Consider the following 18,022-nt stretch of genomic DNA (forward strand, 5'->3'; position numbering starts at 1 on the left):
GTGATTCTGCTGTAGTTAGCAGAGGAGAACCACGGATCTGGAGTCAGCCCACCTTGAGTCCCAACCAGAGGTCAATCCCATGTGGAATCTCTCATGCCAGCCTTCTGAAAAGACAGCCCTTCTCCCTGCCCAGCACCCGCTCCACCCAGAGATTCCCCATCTGGTTGTGGACGAGAGTGGGGCAGACTCAGGTGTGGTCTCAGCTCTGCTCGTAACTAGCTGTGCACACGCCATTAACCTCCCAAGGTGGTGTCTTCATCTACAAGATGGGTTCAAAGTGCCAGCCCTCCCCACCACCGCCATAGAATTATTGTGAAAATCCATCCCCGACACAACCAAATCCCAACTGATATGTGCTAAATTGAATTTCAGAATCACTTACCTGACAGCACATTGAAAGGGCTCTATAAATGTTGGGTGAGTTCATTACCACATTTAGACTGGATCCAGAAAGTTCGTGAAAGGAGGAGAAGCTTGGAAGTCCTGGTATACTTGAGGGAAACACGGCCTGGCTGGGCGAGAGTGATGGATGCCCACAGGAGGCTTTGCTGTGCTGATGTGTTGATACTGTTGTATTAGAGAAGAATTTGCCACGTGTTGGAAAGATCGGGAATGGACCAGGACGGAGGCTCTGTGGGAGGACGGTGGTGTCGAGGGAAGCGGGAACACGTAGAGAGGGTCAGAAGTTAGAAAGTGACTGCTCTCTGCCTGTGACCGAGCCTGCCTTATACTGCAAAGTCACTTGGAGGGGCAGCCAGACATCCAGGAGAGGAGCCCAAGGGGGCTTCCCCAAGCCTCCTCTGTCCAGTTCAGAGCTGGAACCTCGTTGATCTGTGCATGTGTTTGCTGGGGCTGCCATAACAAAGTACCACAGACTAGGGGGCTGCACAGCAGACATGTACTGGCTCGGGGTTCCGGAGGCTGGAGGGCTGAGATCAAGGTGTTAGGGGGATTGATTCCTTCTGAGGGCTGAGAGGGAGATTGTTCCGTGCTGCTCCCCTGGTGACATGCTGGCCGTCGCTCGTGTTCCACAGCTTGAGACAGCATAGCTCCAACCTTCCTGTGGCTTTCTCCCTGTGTGTCCAAATGTCCCCCTTTAAAAGGACACAGCGACATTGGATTAAGGTCCACCCTAATGACCGCATCTGAACTTGACCATCTACAAAGGCCCTATTTCCATATAAGGTCACATTCTGATGTACAGGGGCCTAGAACTTCCACATGTGAGCTTCGGGAGGACACAATTCAACACATAACGATCCGAGTGTTGCAGGCGGTGGGTCCGACTCAGACCCCCGCTTAGCCCTTTAGCCGCTTCGGGTCTGAGTGACACCAGCTGTAGAGGCTTTGGTTTGGGACCGACAGAGAGAGGAGAAACAGCACATGTTCTCGAGAGCTTTTCCTGTTGCTCACAGCCCAGGCTCCCAAGGAGGAAGTGACTGGGCTTCCCAGACCCAGAACCCACAGAAAAGAGCTTCAAGACTGTGTTCCCCACAGAAGAAAATCAAATGACAAGCAAACTGATAAGAGGACCAGGACCAGGTGTGGATATTAAGATTACAAGGACAGTAGAGATGATCTATGGTCTTCAAGCCGGATGAGGAAACCGAGGCGCAGGCTGGAGGGTCCCAGATGGGGCGGGACCCAGGTCTCCTAGTTCTCAGCACCACCCACCCCCTCCCTGTTTCCTCCCCAAAACCGCAGCCTGCAGGCTGAGTCTGGCCCTCTGTGCCTTCCTGTTTCCTCAGGCAGCCTTGAGTGGCTTCGAGAGTATATAATCCACTTTGCTCCGGTGCCCAGTTCTGGGGAAGCAGCTCTCCACAGGTGTGGCAGCCACAGATACACAGTTTTGTCACAGATGTAGCTCAACGTGTCAGGTGCACAAGCCCGGTTGTTCTTCATTTGTTCCTACCTGTTTGGCTCCTCAGGGCAGCCAGGCCCCCTCCTGCCCCCACAACCAAGCCTGAGGGCTCTGTACCCAACGCGCGTGCGCGCACACACACACACACACAGACACACACACACAGGGACAAGAACAGCACCCCCTACACACACAGACACAGACACAGACACAAAGGGACAAGAACAGCACCCCCTACACACACACACACACAGACACACACACAAAGGGACAAGAACAGCACCCCCTACACACACACACACAGACACAACACAGACACACACACACAGGGACAAGAACAGCACCCCCTACACACACACACACACAGACACACATGCAAACACAGGGACAAGAACAGTCACACACACACAGGGACATAAAGAGCCCCACACACAAACACACACACACAAAAACAGACACACACACACACAGGGACATGAACAGCCACACCCACACCTACACACACCCCCACAGGGACATGAACACCCACACACACACACACACACACCCCCCCACAGGGACACGAACAGTCTCTCACACACACACACACACACACACAGGGACACACACACACAGGGACACAAACAGCCACACACACACACAGAGACAAGAACAGCCACACACAGTCTCACACACACACACACACACACACACACATACACACATGCAAACACAGGGACAAGAACAGCCCCCCCACACATACACACAGACACACATGCAAACACAGGGACAAGAACAGCCCCGCCCCCCCACACACACACAGACACACATGCAAATACAGGGACAAGAACAGCCACACACACACAGGGACACAAACAGCCCCCCCCCCCCACACACACACAGACACACACACACACAGACACAGACACACACACACACACACACACAGGGACACGAACAGCCACATCCACACCCACACACACACCCACACACACCCCCACAGGGACACGAACAGTCACACACACACACATACACACACACACACACGAGTGTGCATACACCCCACCATAGGTATTCCATGGGGTTGTAAAAGAATTGAAGGGGGTAATGCTTTTATGAATGGATTTTAAAACTTTAAGGTTCTATAAGGTGTCAGAGATGATTAACCTGTAAGTTTCTCAAGGGCAAGAACTGTGTCTTCAACTCAGAAACTGTCTACCCACATACACACAGCCTGGAATGTTATTAGACATAGAGTGGGCGCTCATTGAATTGAAATCTAATGAACTGAAAATTGCTTTAATGTAGAACCGTTTTTTTAAAGAACAGCATTAATATCCACAGGCCTCTGACCCCAGGGGGAGTTGAAGTCACAGCACAGTGATTTGTGCAGATGCTGGGCTTCTGAGTGTGGGTTCAGTGGGTGTTGACATAGCTGCCTCACTCACCCCCATTCCCCCAAATGCAGAGGCCCTGGCCCTTCCCACTGCAGCCCCAGGTGTGTGAGGCCAGGAGACTGGAGACATCCAAGAGGCTCAGTGGGAAGAAGTCGAGAACGACCTCTAGGAAACTTCCAGCAAGTTCCATTTGCAGCCCTTGACTGGAAGTTCTTCTTTAATCAATTAATTCATGCCTTCAATAAATATTTACTGACCATCTACTGAGTGGATATAAACTCTGGGCAAACTCCAGAGGAACTTTTTTAAAAATACAGACACCACGCCAAGAGATTCTGGTTGAACTGACAGGATGAAAAGTTTCTGAACGCCGCAGGTATTCTAGCGGGCAGCCAGGGCGGGAAGCACCAGTCTTCTTCCTGCGATTCAAGCTTATAGGGTCAGATAGAACATTGCACCTGCCCTCGAGGAGCTAGGCGTCCAGGGGAACAGGCAGAGCACTGGCCCCAAGAAAGGCCAATAACGAGGCTCAGATAGAGGGCTGTGGACCAGGGTGGTCATTGCGAAGAAGGTAGGGGATAGTGAAGGTTTCTGAGAGGTGGTCCAGGGAGGCTTCTGTCCTCGGAAACTTGGTGGCCAGTATGCAGGGTGCGTTTTAGCTGCCCCAAAGCCACATCCACAGAGAGGAGCCTTCCCCTCTTCAGGAAGGGGAGGGAGTGTGTCTCCAGTTTGGGAAACAGGGATGGAGGAGAGACTGTGCCCAGTATTAATCACAGGGAGCAAGTGGCCCAATGGTGTTTGGCCTCCTCATACAATCTGTGGGATCTGAGAAGTGTGCAGAAGCCTCCAGAAACCTTTGAGACAGCCCCAAAGGGGAATCTAGACGGGAAACCTTTGGGCTGAGTGACCCCTCAGGGCTCAGAACAGCACGTTTCATCCCACTTTCCTCCAGCTCTCCTGCCCCCACATTCTCGAGCTTTCCAGACTTTCAGGACCAGGCAGGGCCTCTCATCAAATACTTTTCTGAGGGAGCATAGAGGTCCATTGACATTTACAACAGCTTCATCCCTGGAAATCCACGCCCTGGGTCCCTTCCTGGGAGGGAGGTGACAGGGTTAATCTAAGGGCTGGGGGAGGCGGAGAAAGGCCTTGAAACCACACAGTGAAGCCAACCAGATTAATAGAAGAAGAGAGAGGGGGGTAGACCATTAGGAAGACAAAGAGAAAATCATGCTGGAGCAATAGAAAGGGAAATCTAATATCAACTAGGGAAAAATAAATGGAGATTAGGGCAAACAAATTAGCTTTAATGGGTTCAGTGCTAATACAAGAATAACAGCCGAGCTGCGAATGCCTTTGAGGGGAAGATGGGATAAAGAACCAGAGCAGTCATGCAGGCAATAAAGAAGACACAGGGAGGGGGGATCGGCCAAAGGAACAAGGGGCGGGGGTGGGGGGAGAGGTAGAGAGAAGGGAAAACTCAGGGTGAGTGGGTGGGGGAGAGGTGCAGGGGAGGGGAGTGGAGGGGACTGGGGAAGGGGCTGCGAGGAGCAGGGGCGATCAGTAAGGGATGGAAGTAAAGGCCAGCAAGACAATGAGAGGAGACTGAGGACAGAGGAATGAAAACCCAAGGAGCGAAGACTGGACAGAAAAGGAGTGGAGATGGATGGCGACCAAAAGAACAGAGGAGGGCAAACCGGCGTGGAAGAGGTGGAAATTGCATGGAATTCGGCTCTTCTCTGGCTAAAGAAAATCATAACAAAGGAAAAATCTGGCTCCAACCAAATGATGACCAGAGAGGCTTCTGAAGTGGGCTTCACAATGCACTCATGCTTGGTAGGTGATGTGAAGACACACTTGCCCTCAGAGAAGAGTCTGACTGTCCATCCAGAATAACCACATGCTGCTCAGGGTGATGCCAGGGGCACCCGGGAGCCCTCAGCTTGAGTCTCAGTTCTGCCCCTTTGTAACGATGCAGCCTTGGGCAAAGTTACAGACGGTCTCTGCTCTCATCTCTTCATCTGTAAAATGGGGAGAATGTGCTGTTATGAGAACTGAATGAGAAGATGCACTTAGAGAGCTCAGCCTGGCTCCAGAGTGAGCCCCTCCCACCACCCTGGCTGTCAGTCTTATTCTGGAGCATTGACTCCTGGGGGAAGCGGGGGTGAATACTGAAAGTAGCCCTTCCTCCTTTCCTCCTTCCTCTCTTTCCTCTTAAGTCCAATCTTGGTCAAATACCAACAAGTTTGGTTCTTTCGCAGCTAGAGACTAGTCCAGGGGAATCTTCCTTATCCCCCTTCTGTCTCCCTCCCTCCACCCCTGCCAGCCCTCTCTCCCTGTTGGAATGAAAAAATAGGGCTAAACCCTTCCACCCTCTGGGCTGATCTAAGGCAAGAGCATCCAAGGAAGCCAAACTACCTATTATTCCAAGAGCTCTGGGGGACACTCAGATCTGTCAGAACTTCAGAGTGTAGGAGGCTGGGAGCTAGTCCTCATGGCCTCACAACCTGGGGGTCTCTTGAGCTGAATTAATGTGCATGGAGGCCTCACAAGAGGGGCAGTGGCCAACAGACCAGGAGAACAAATCAACAAGAACAAGCCCAGGAATCAGTGAATAGCCACCTAACAAGGAGCCCAGGAGGGGAATGAGGAGCTGGGATTACTTCCTGACACTCAGGGCATTCCAGAACCTTGCCCTTTTCTCATCACTAAGGATTTTGGAAGAGCAAGAGCAGAAAATGATCCAGACAGGAAGATGGGGTAGATGGGGTGGGAGAGCTTTGTCACTTGCTAAGAAAATAAGTTCATTAGATTGAAACCATTCCCATAGAGCTATAACCTCCAAGAGGGTGAAGACCCACCTGTCTTGATCTCTGTGTATCCCTGGAGCCTGGAGCCATGCCTGGCATGGGAGCATGGTCAAGTGCTGATGGAGAATGTTTGTCCAAGTGCTATATGTGCATCATGTTATGTAGATCACACAACATACCTAGCAAGAGAGGCAGAGAGAAATGAAGTTCATGCCAAAGTCAGAGGTGGAACAAGGGTTCAAATGTAGGCAGTCTATCTCCTGAGTCTGCTCTTCTAACCTCTATCCTATACAGCTTCAGTGGATGAAAATAAATGAATAAATGAACCTTGCCCACTCATCAGGACAAGAGGACAGATTTGCAGGCTGCTTATCCATTTGGGCTTCTATGAGGGATTGACAAATGGGCCACATGGCAGGGGTAGAAGGCTGGAGGGTGGCACAGGGCCTTTCTCTTGTTGCATGTGGTTCTTGTCAGTGTTGCCTCAGCAGCAGGTGATCCAGAGACCAGCTCTCTTGGAACCAGCCTCCTGTGCCCCTCAGATGTACTAGTACCAGCCAGGAGGTGCCATCAACTCAGAGGTCCAAGCCCCAGCTCCCTGGGCCCCTCCTCTAAGCATCAATGTTCTGATAACTCCAGCCTCTTCCCTTTCTTCCCAGGTCCTAGGAACAGTGGCTTCTTCAGCAGTTACTGTCTCAGGGTTACCCCAGTGCTCCTCTGCACTCTTATAGCCTCCAATGCCTAGATAAGCAAGTCCCTCTATTAAAGCCCCTCTGTTGAAATACCTAGAAACAGGTTTGTGTTTTCTGACCGACCCCTGACTGATGCTCTACTTAAATGCCAGAGGAGGTCTGAAGAAACTGGATTCCAAGACTGGTTGGTTGTGTCCCTGGCCTTGAACCCAGAACACAGTGCTGAGCTCCTTGTCAGTGAGATCTGGGGCATCAGTTCCTTTTTTACTGACAGGACCCTGGCAGACATCAAGGGGTAGCATCGCCCCACAGCCCTGAGTCAGAAACTTGTCTAATGGGTCTCTGAATTTGGGATGTCTGAGTTCCCAGGAGGGATAGCTTTTGCTACTAAATCGTGTCCTCCCTAGCTGGAGCTGTCTCTCATGATACTTTCCCTCTGTGCACGCTGAAATCTCCCCACCGGAGCTATAAATTCCTCATCATTCTCCATCTATGGCCAGGGTTAGAAGGAAATGTTTCCCAACTTGGAACCCAAAGACTCAAGTTGGTGACAGTCTTCTCATCAGTATAAACAGGTGACAGTAGCACTCACCTCGCAGAGTGCTCCGGCCAGACCTACAAGGCAGTGCATGGGCTGTAATGCTCCCTGCAAAGGTGTGAGCCTGACAAGTGTCACACATTTAATGTTGACCTTGAAGGTTTGATGTAAAAGCCAACAGGAAGGCCCCTGCTTTCATCCCATGGCTCCTGCAGAAGGAGGTAAACCTTTCTTTTCCTATGCCATGATGTCTGGACTCCTTTTTTAAACAACCCTAAGAGTATATGTCTTCGAAAGAGACAGAATTCTGCTGAGGGCAAAGAATATGTGGGCTTCATTCAGCTTGCTTTGGACCTGCTTTCTTTTCTCCCTGCCTCCTTCCCTCCCTTCCCTCCTTCCTTCTTTCCTCCCTTCCAGTAATTAACTCAACCAGCCTTTAGTGGGTACCAACTGTGCATCAAGCATTATACTAGATGTTAGGGTTTCAGAGAGAAAGAAGCCATGCAGAGGGAACAGCATGTGCAAAGGCCCCAAGGTAGGAGGATACACTGATAGCTCCAAGGTCATGCACAATGAGGAGAGTGTGCAATGTGCAACGTGGAGAGTGTGGTGGAAGGTGAAATGCGATGAAGCTGAAGGGCAGGTTGTATGTTTGCATGGCAGCTGGTGTTGTGACCAACCAAGACAATCCTAGAGGAGTTGCCTCCATCACCCAGAGATTTCCAATAGGAAGTTGAATATAAAAATGGGAAAGATCTGGGCTGGAGATACCTGGATGCCCACAATGCCATCACTACAGGGGTGGTAGCTAAAACCATAAGAGTGAGTGGGATTACCAAGGATGATGGTGTAGAGTGAGCTCAGCACTGGGATGTGAGAGAAGCCTGGAAAAAAAATAGACATCACAGAACAAATGAGAGAAGAGAACTGCATTAAAAAGAAACACCAGGAACCAGGACCAAGGACCAAGCTTTGTCATGGAAGCCTCTTTAAGAGGGAGAACTTAGCACCCCCCACCCCCTGCCATCCACCTAGTTTCTAGCATCTGAGCACCTGCTAAGCATGAGGCATGTCGTGAGGTGACCCCTGAACAGCAAGGGAGGAAAGGAAGGAAATAGGAACAGCCAAATATGACTATTTATTGAGAAATTTGGTTGAAAACAATAGGAAGAAAAAGTTTCATAGTCAAGGGGAGGTTTCCTTTTGTTTTGTAAGCAGGGTCTGGGGAGGCAGCATAGATAGATTTAACTGTGTTTGTAGGTCCAGGGGATGGACCTGATAAGAAGGGAAAAGTAACTAATATAAAAGGCATGGGAGGATGGTGTGTGGAGTAGGGTTCCAGAACAGCTGGAAGGATGAGCAATCAATGAGAAAGGGACGAGAAGCACAAGCAACAGCTTTACCGACTGACTGTCCCTCTTCTCTGGTTACTCTTGGGAGGAGAAGTGCAAGGCAGAGAGACCAAGGTCACGCAGCAAGTCGGGGGTAAAGCCAGATGCACAAAAGCTGCTTCTCAGCGTGCCAGCCCCTCTGTCCCAGTCCAAGGGCCTAATGTGTCCAGGTAACCCATCACCTCATAGATGCTGGAGGGACCTGCCATGTGGACTTGGGGTGGAAGGTGGGACAAGAGGTTGGAACACTGGGTTTCCAGGGTCCTGGAGCATTTTCTTTAGGAGTGATTTGAGGCAGAGGCCCTGGCCTCTATTCCAGAAAGGCACTGAGCCTAGGGGAGCAGCTGCGAGGTTACAACAAATCATAAGCCGGCAGGTGAGCGTGTTGGGGAGAAAACACCATGGGCTGAGATTATCAGAGGCTGGGTAGCACTGGCACAGCCATTCCTTGGTGGAGGGCGAGTAGGCAGGGTGAGATTTACAGGACATCCCAAAGCAGCCACTGCACTCTCCACTGTAGTTATGCCAAAGCTCTGATGCTCACCTTGACATGCTTCAGGGCTGAAACAAAAATCTCCAGGTAGCTAAGTGGAAAATTTCACAGCACAACACATTAAATCATTGTCACTTTCGGACTGGGCAGTGATGTGAGGACTCAGACAGAAGGTAAAAGGGGAAAATATCCAAAGACGGGATCTGAGGGTCCTGCGATGGGGAGTCCAATAGCCCCTCACATTTGTGAAGCATTTTTCTGCCATGTGTATTTACTGAAACTTTAATTAAACTTTTGTGACAAGTGCCAGATAGAGAGAGATGGGGCCCCTGCCCTTGAGAATTCATAAAGGAATCTAAACAGATCAAGGTACTGTTCGGTGCAACCAGTGCTGTGACCGAGACTTGGGCAAAGGATTATGGGGCAGAGGGACTTCCCTGAAGGTCCAGTGGTTAAGACTCTGCACTTCTACCACAGGGGGCGTCAGTTCAATCCCTGTTAGGAGAACTAAGATCCCACTTGCCACGTATGTGGCACGACCAAGAAAAATAAAATAAAATTTAGATTAAAAAAAGGATTATGTGGGACACAGGGAAATTATTCTACATTTCTAGGGTCTGAGTATCCATGCATGTAACAAGAGTTTGGGGCAATGACCTCTCTCTTGTCCTCCTACCATCCCTACTCCTCAGAGCCCTGTAAGTAGTGAAGAATCACCAAAGAAAGGCCTAAGACCACCCCAAATGGTCACTTTTCCAAAGTATACGTTTCTGAACAGCAGACTTCAGCCAGAGCTTTGCAGACTCAATCCCCTCTCTGTGGGCTCAGTGCTCTCTGCTCCCAGGCAAGTTGGCATGCCCTTGTCTGCGGACTTCACACTCAGAACCCACTTGTGTCCGGCCAGGCCGTCTGGGCTTCCTCCTCCACCCCCATGACCCTCCAGAGCATACAAAGGGCCTTTGTTCAGGGAGCATCAAACCTCTTCCTGGGTCACACCTCCTCCCTCCTCCCACTCATCCCTGGCTTCTGGCCTCAGAGCCCACCCCATCCACCGCCGCACAGATAGGTGGTCAGCACGGTGGGCGGCCAGGCCCTCCCTGGAGCAGGAAGGAAGGATGCACCCACCTCTAGGCGTTTGGTGGTGACTTGACCAAAGGCGTCCACTCCCCCACACCGGACACAGGAGGGACAAAAGCCCTTCCATGACGGGGACTCAGCTCCAAACCTCAAACCATAGGCCCCATCTCCATCTGCAGCCAGCAGGCTCTTTCCAAACCCTCCACTCTGCCTCTCTGACAGCCACAGTAAATGTCTTTCCGTTTCTTGAGAGCACCATAGCCTTGTGTGTGGATTTTCTTCCTGTGGAAGCTTCTTCACCCAGTTACCTCATAGTCATTCCACCCTGCAACTTCTGTCCGACCACTTATGGGCTCCCCTAGCATCTGACTTCCCTCTTTCAAGAAATTTCTCCCTTAACGTGGTGATTCCCAGTTTATCTGATCTCATCCCTCCAAAGACTGTGAGGTCCTCAAGAGCCAGGTTTCTTGCCTTGTTTAAGGTGATGTCCTTGGTGCTTTGATTCATGGTAGGTACTCGGTATATATGTGTTGAGATCAAAAGCAATGAAAACTGTAATACAATAAGAATTATTATTCTAAGAAGATGGAGCTATAGTGGGAGGTGTACATGTAGTCAGTTATTCTCTGAAATTTCCTTTACCTGCCATTGCCCTAGGTCAGCAGCAGACACTGCAAGAAGTTTTATTTAGCTCCCATTCAGTGGATGGAAATACTCTGATTGAAAAAAACCCCAACTTACTCAAACGATAAACTGAAAACAGGCAGTAAATGGAGTGTAACCTTTAAAAAAATTGTATTAAAAAATATATGGTGAGAAAAACAAATATGTGATATCACTTATATGTGGAATCTAAAAAAATGATACAAATGAACCTATTTACAAAACAGAAATAGACTCACAGACTTAGAGAATGAATTTATGAATTTATTTTTACTGGTAGGGGGAAGGATAGGGAAAAGGATAAACTGGGAGTTTGGGATTGACATGTACACATGCTCAACAAGGACCTACTGTAAAAAAAATGACTATATGATTTTTTAAAAAATGGAGGGATAAACAAATTAATGATAATAATAGTAAGCCTTGGGAAGAAAAAGAGAAATTACTCCTCAAGAGGAGATTTAAAGAATCTTTTAAAAGAATTTAAGCAACTTTTTTTTAAGCTCTTTATTGGAATATATTTGCTTTACACTCTTGTACCAGTTTTTGAGGGACACCAAAGTGAATCAGCTGTATTTATACATATATCCCCATATCCCCTCCCTCCCGTGACTTTAAGAACAAAAGAAACTGGTGAAAGAAAATTAAAACTGGCAGAGTCAATGTAGGAATCTGGCCCAACGCCCTTTGACCAGTAACACAAAGAACTCAGAAGCCAGTAAAATAAAATAAAGCACGAGAGACTTCACAGTTTAGGAGCCAGAGATACGACTACATCTTTTCCTTCACATCGATGCTGGCTAATCAATAACCTTTCAGGAGGGTTCCTGAGAGTCTGGGTTTCTAAGGATCCTGATCAGCTCTTTAGAATGATTTAGGACGATGGACTGCACCGCTTCAGTGGAGAAACTGGGTAGATTTGCTTTTAAGGCACAATTCCCCGTTCATGACACCAAAAAATGGCGTTTGGTTTTTTAAACCTGCTACCTTTCCAGGGGTGAAGAACTCCACCTGTAGGAGCCCTTGCTTCTCGACAGAGAGGGCCTAACAGGAACACCTAAGCTCGGTGGATGACATGGGAGCGTACGTTCTGGAAGATGAGGACGGAGCTGGGAGGTTCGAGGTCTTGTCTGTTTGGGTGGCTGTCTGGCTCCCCCTTGTGTTCAGTGTCTGGACCCAAAAGAGCCGAAAAGCAGCATGGCTGGAGTGAGGGTCAAAGGGCTGAGCCATTTTCCAGGGAAAGCCGAGTGGGCTCAAGAGTGGATGTAAACCCCTCCGCTGACCATCTGGGATGTCTTCCCAGCCCTGGTGGATGAGTTGCCTAGAACAGAACAGGGGGAAGCGGTGCCCAAGGTCACCCAATCATCTCCCCAGGGAGATGGATCATTGTGTCCCTCCCGCTGAGTGTTTGGCCAGCGGGCTTTTCCTCCTGACTTAGTGCCCAGGCCAGAGGCACTAATAGACTCTTTTTTCAAAAAACAGATATTGACTGCTCTACTGAAGACAGCTTGGGCCCCTGAGGAGACATTGCAAGGCAGTTCTGAATGTGCTAAGTCAGTGGGCCATAATGGGAACGGTGTGCCCAGCATCCCACCCTCGGCTGTAAATAGTCCTTATCGGCTGACACAGAAGGCTTGGCATTGGCTCCTCCTCCTCGCCTTCCCGCTCCCCCTGACTCCCACCCCTGGGGCTCTGCCATCCCAGCCAGATCACCAGATCATGTTCCCATAACCCCGTGCATGTCCCCGGTCCCAGCAGTGGCCATGTGGTACGGTCATTGGCTGGTCTAGATCCTCACCTGAACCCCATGAGGCGAGAGCAGAGATCACATCTGCCTTATTCACCTCAGCATCCGCAGCACCTGTGACAGCACCTAGCACGTAGTAGGCAGTATGTGTTGAATAGGTGGATGGGCGTGGAATGAAATAGAGGCTGGGGCCAGAGGGTAGAGTCAGGAAGGCAGCTAAGGGGAGAGGCGTACATCACGGCGTGTCCATGTTCTGCACCACTGCCCACAGCCCAACATGTCCATGTGTTCCTGGAACCCCTGGAATTTGGGCCAGTGAGTCTCTGCCTGCCTTTCTGTGCTCCTAAGAGTGCTCAGGCCATTCAGGCCAGGAGCCCAAGGACAGGGCCCACTCTGTCCCTGCTCAACCAGAGACGCTCTGCTTTTATTCTTTTGTGTCTGTGTTTCTCAACGTGATTGTGCTTAAAACTCTGGCTCTATGGTTCAAAAGAAGAATGAGAATGAGAAACTTAAATACCACTGATTTGATCCTTTGCCCTTATTTTAAAGATGTGGAACAGGGATGCAGAGAGGAGACGGGATTTTTCCCAAGGTCACAGAGCTCAGCATCAGAGAAGGAAGACCCTGAATCCTCAACGCTTTAGATATTTTCCAGAGGGAGGAAGGGAGGTGGTAGGGTTGTTGGAGTGGGGTGCTGAGGGCCCTAGAGGAGATTGAGCAAATGCAAAAGGTCCCCAGAGCGGGATGTGCCCCTCTGTGGCGTCATGAACCCCCCCACCCCCCCAACCCGAGCTAGCCCTCCTCAGAGGTGGGAAGCAGGAGAGGGTGCAGTGGGAGAACCAGAGGATGTGACCAATAGTGGGAGTTCAAGTTCAAGGGCTCTCAACATCCACTCCTACATGCGGGCTGATTCTCTTCCTGGTGGCCCTGACAGCTGTCCCCCGGACTATTCTTTCAGGCCATGGAGGGCTGAACCAGCTGGGAGGGGCCTTTGTGAACGGCAGACCCCTGCCTGAAGTCGTGCGTCAGCGCATTGTGGACCTGGCCCACCAGGGCGTGAGGCCCTGCGACATCTCCCGCCAGCTCCGAGTCAGCCATGGCTGTGTCAGCAAGATCCTTGGCAGGTAAGCATGAAATTCACCCCTCACCACCCTCCCTCCCAGGGGACTCGGGTCTGCTCCCGGTGTCCAGCTTGGGTCCCAGGACCTGAACAGGATGTGGTGGTGCTTCTGGGCCTCCCCCCATCTGCTGCTCTTGTGTGGTTTCCTGCCCTTCCTTCCTCCTCTGTCCATTTCTCTTCCATTTCATTTCTCCCTCCCCCTTGGTCTCCTTTGCCCCATGTCCCATTTTCTATAGGCTTCTTTGTCCCTAAAGCAGAAGAATCTTCCCTAAAGGCCCTCCCCACACTGAGACCAAGGGCAAGGGAGCCATTAGGGAGGAGACACGCAATTAGATTTGATACCCGAGGTCTAAGTCCAGCATGAGGGACATCTGAGTTTGTGTTTCTCAAACCATAACTCCCAGAGGACCTGCAACAGATGCACCGGGGTTGCTTGACAACATGCAGATCCTGAAGCCCCAGGCCAAGCCTACAGCAGCAGCCTCTCTGGGAGTCAGCCCCAGATGCTGTGATTTTTATGAGATGACCAGGTGACACCAACACTAAACCCAGAGCAGTGGTTCACAGCCCTGGCTGCACGGTGGAGTCACCTGGGGAATCTTAATTTGAGAAAGAAATTGATGTCTAGGCCCCAGACCATACCAATTAAGGCAGAACTTTAGGGGAAGGAGCCCAAGTTTTGGTAGAGTGTTAAGCCCTCCTTGAGTGATGCTAATTTTATGCAGCCTAAAGGTTCAGGAGGGACCAGGAACAGCAAAGCTCTGAGCTGATGCAGCTGTGTGGTCTAGTCTGGAGGGCCACTTCCGGTGGAAGTGCCCACAGCGCAGGAGGGGATTCAGAGCTTTGTGTCTCAGTGTACCTGTCTCCCTTACTCAACCTGTAAATGGATTCAGGAGGCGTTCTGGTTCAAAAAGACCAAGGCCTGGTCTATAATTGAACTTTCCTGGCCGAAGTTATCAGGGAAAAGCGTGGTCCCCGGCTGGAGTCAGGAGAGGGGTTCCTGGGATGGGCTGCAGTATCCCAAGCAGGCGCTGAGCATTGGAGGGTGGTGACATGCAAAGGGAGTTTTAAAGAGCCAGATTTTATTTCACGGCAGAAGAGACCAGACTTTCTCCAAGGAGGGGAGGCAGGCTATCCTGACTTAGGTCATTGATCTTCCAAAGCAGCTGCTTGGGGGAATGTGGGGGAGGGAGAGTGGAAATTCTGGGAGAATAGCCTCAGCTTAGGGAGCTGGACCAGGCTCCAAGGTTCCAGGCCAGGCTTGGGTTCCAGAGTCCATGAGGAGCAGCTTCAACCTGAACCGTGTAACCTGGTGGAAAACCAGTGGCCAGAACTGTGAGGTGGGGTGGGGGGTGGAGGGGTTTTATGGAGAACAAAGGTGAAACCAACAAGACAGGGCAGAGGGCCCAATGACCCCAGCCAGCTTCCTGGGGAGGGACGGGTAACACCAGGATGTCCGAGGAGAACAGTAAGTCATGCTTCGGCCAAGAAAAGCTGGACGGAGCAAACCGCCACTGTGAACCTGTGTGTACACACAGAGCACATTCGTCGAAGTGCCCTTTCTTAGATGGGAGATGTTTTGTGCCCCGAAAGGTGGCTTCTGTCGGTGCTCAGAAGCAGGAGACTGGCCAGAGGGACAACGGGAAAGAGAGAAGCCAGGTGTCCCAGGGTGAGGTCTTTTGAGGAGAGTTCTGGTTTGGCAGCAGCATAAACCTACCCATGCAAGGGAAACGGGCAGTGTTGGGAACATGGTGCTGGAGGCCAGCCCTGGGGGCACGATTCACCCCCAGGCCCCTCCCCAGAAGCCTCAGAGGGGAAAGAGAGTCTCTGGCTAAGTTCCTGCCCGAAGAGCCCACCGCTTACTGGGTACTTCTGCGGGGTTCTCTATTGGAGTAGGTACTACGAGACTGGCAGCATCCGGCCTGGAGTGATAGGGGGCTCGAAGCCCAAAGTGGCCACCCCCAAGGTGGTGGAGAAGATCGGGGACTACAAGCGGCAGAACCCGACCATGTTTGCCTGGGAGATCCGAGACCGGCTCCTGGCCGAGGGCGTCTGTGACAACGACACTGTGCCCAGTGTCAGCTCCATCAACAGGTGAGGGACACCGCAGCGAGGGGCCGTGGCGCCCGGGCTTTGGGGGAGTCCTGACGGAGACCTGGCTTGAGTGGAACGGAGCCTGGGAAGGGACTGCAAGGTGAAGAGTCAGGCCGGAAGTGCCCCGGGCCCAGGGCAGGTACCACCCCTCCAGCCTCCTCACTGCCATGGGGCATCCCCACCCCACCCCCACCCCTACCCCCACCCCACCCCCACCTCACCCCGCCCTGGGCCCACTCCCCGGGCTGTACTCACTGCAGTCTCCTTCTCCACACACCACATCCTCTTTCATTCAATAAAAGAATCTTCTTCTTGAATTGATCTTTCCTGAGCAAGGCACAAGACCCCTAACCTGGCCCTCATTCAAGTGTCCACTCATTGTTTAGTCATTCAGTCATTCACTCACTACCTCAATCAGTCACTCACTCGCCCACTCACTCATTCATTCTCACATCGTTCACTCACGTGTAGGCCCCGGGGATGCCCAGTCCTTGCCCATGTGGCATGTACAGTCCAGTGGGAAAACAGACACTAATCAAGTCCTAGTCAAGTGCCCGTGCAAAGAACTGTAAAAATGCAGCTCTAAGTTCAGCTAAGGAGAGAAATATGAGGGTATTGAGCTGGCATAGGGTGACTTCATTTATGGAGGTTCTGAAAAGATGCCTGGAGTAAGAAATAACAAGTAAGAGTTAACCAGCTGAAAGGGGGAATGAAAGGAGCTCTGAGACAGCATGTGCAAAGGCCCTGTGGCTAATAGGATCTTATACAAGAAGCTGAAAGAAAGCCAGTAGGTAGAGGGAAGGGGAGCGTGAGGTAGGCCGAGGTGGAGAAGTGAACAAAGGCTGCCCTTCAGAGGTTGGCAACCGTGCCTCTGACCTATAAGCAATGGGGAGAACCTTGGCGGATGTTAAGCATAAGGCTGACTTGCATTTCAGAAAGTCCAGTGTGGCTGCAATAGAAAGCAAAGATTAGAAAGGGTCACGAGCAGATGGGGCTGGGCCAGCGAGTGATCCTGGAGGGAGAGTTTGGTGGTGGCAGTGAGATGCAGAGAGGGATGGATGCTGGAGAGATTTACAAGGTCAAACCCCCAGAACCTGATGACGGGCTCGATGGAGGAGGGAGGGGGGCAGATGCCGAGCCCCACTTGTACTTCTGCCTTGAGTGGCCAGGGGGACAAATCATGAAATGAGAACAGTGGGAAGAACCAGGCGTGACAAGTAAAGTTGTGGGTTTGAGTGTGGACAGGCTGAGTTTAGATACCCAAGTGGGATCTTTTTTTTTTTTAATGTGCTATTTTTTTTTTTTTAGAACTTTTATTGAGATACAGTTAACATACAATAAACTGCATATATTTAGAGCGTACAATTTGGTACCCCAGTCTCCCAATTCATTACCCCCCAACCCTCCCCTCTTTCCCCACCCCAAGTGGGATCTTAAAAATGTGGATGGATCTGGGGCAGCCAGGAGCCCTGTTTCCTCCTCTCCTAAGGGCCTTTCTTCTCTTCCTTATAGAATCATCCGGACCAAAGTGCAGCAACCATTCAACCTTCCCATGGACAGCTGCGTGGCTACCAAGTCCCTGAGCCCAGGACACACGCTGAGTGAGTGCTGAGAGTCCTGCAGGCACACTCAGCCCCTTTTGCGCACACACACCCATCTGCATATACACAGAGTTGCATGCAAACACCTTCACACAGACACACCCATGTGTGTGGACTGAGCCCTTCCATTGGGACAAAGCCTTGCTGGGATGCCAGGGAAGATTCTCTGAAATATTTAGGGTTGGAAACATCTCAGGCAAGAATCCGGGGCCCCTGACTCCTCCATGGGTGGCAGCAGGGGCTCTGAGGGGTGTCAGTCCCACGTCCTAACCCTCTGTCTCACCCCCACTGCAGTCCCCAGCTCAGCCGTGACGCCCCCAGAGTCTCCCCAGTCGGATTCTCTGGGTTCAACGTATTCCATCAATGGGCTTCTGGGGATCGCCCAGCCTGGCAGCGACAGCAAGAGGAAAATGGATGACAGTGAGTGTTGGGGGGACCAGAGGGCAGGCTGGGGGTGCAGGAGGGCAGTTTGCTCAGGCTCCGATGGGACAGAAGCTCCCTCAGGCCCAGGAGTTTGTGGCGTGTCTCTAAGCTGCTGTGGCCCAGAAGTCCGGGAGTC

General features: G+C 51.2%; 1 protein-coding gene across 1 annotated transcript in view; it reads left to right on the top strand.

Moving 5' to 3' along the window:
- PAX8 (paired box 8) overlaps positions 1 to 18,022 on the top strand; it is a 54,482-nt gene that overhangs the window by 15,229 nt on the left and 21,231 nt on the right. The window contains exons 4-7 of the mRNA XM_057743360.1: positions 13,583 to 13,772; positions 15,665 to 15,862; positions 17,375 to 17,463; positions 17,758 to 17,883. Coding sequence (XP_057599343.1) covers positions 13,583 to 13,772; positions 15,665 to 15,862; positions 17,375 to 17,463; positions 17,758 to 17,883 — 603 coding nt within the window. The remainder of the gene's footprint in view (positions 1 to 13,582; positions 13,773 to 15,664; positions 15,863 to 17,374; positions 17,464 to 17,757; positions 17,884 to 18,022) is intronic.

Source organism: Hippopotamus amphibius, chromosome 7 (assembly GCF_030028045.1).
Source record: "Hippopotamus amphibius kiboko isolate mHipAmp2 chromosome 7, mHipAmp2.hap2, whole genome shotgun sequence".
Taxonomy (NCBI): domain Eukaryota; kingdom Metazoa; phylum Chordata; class Mammalia; order Artiodactyla; family Hippopotamidae; genus Hippopotamus; species Hippopotamus amphibius.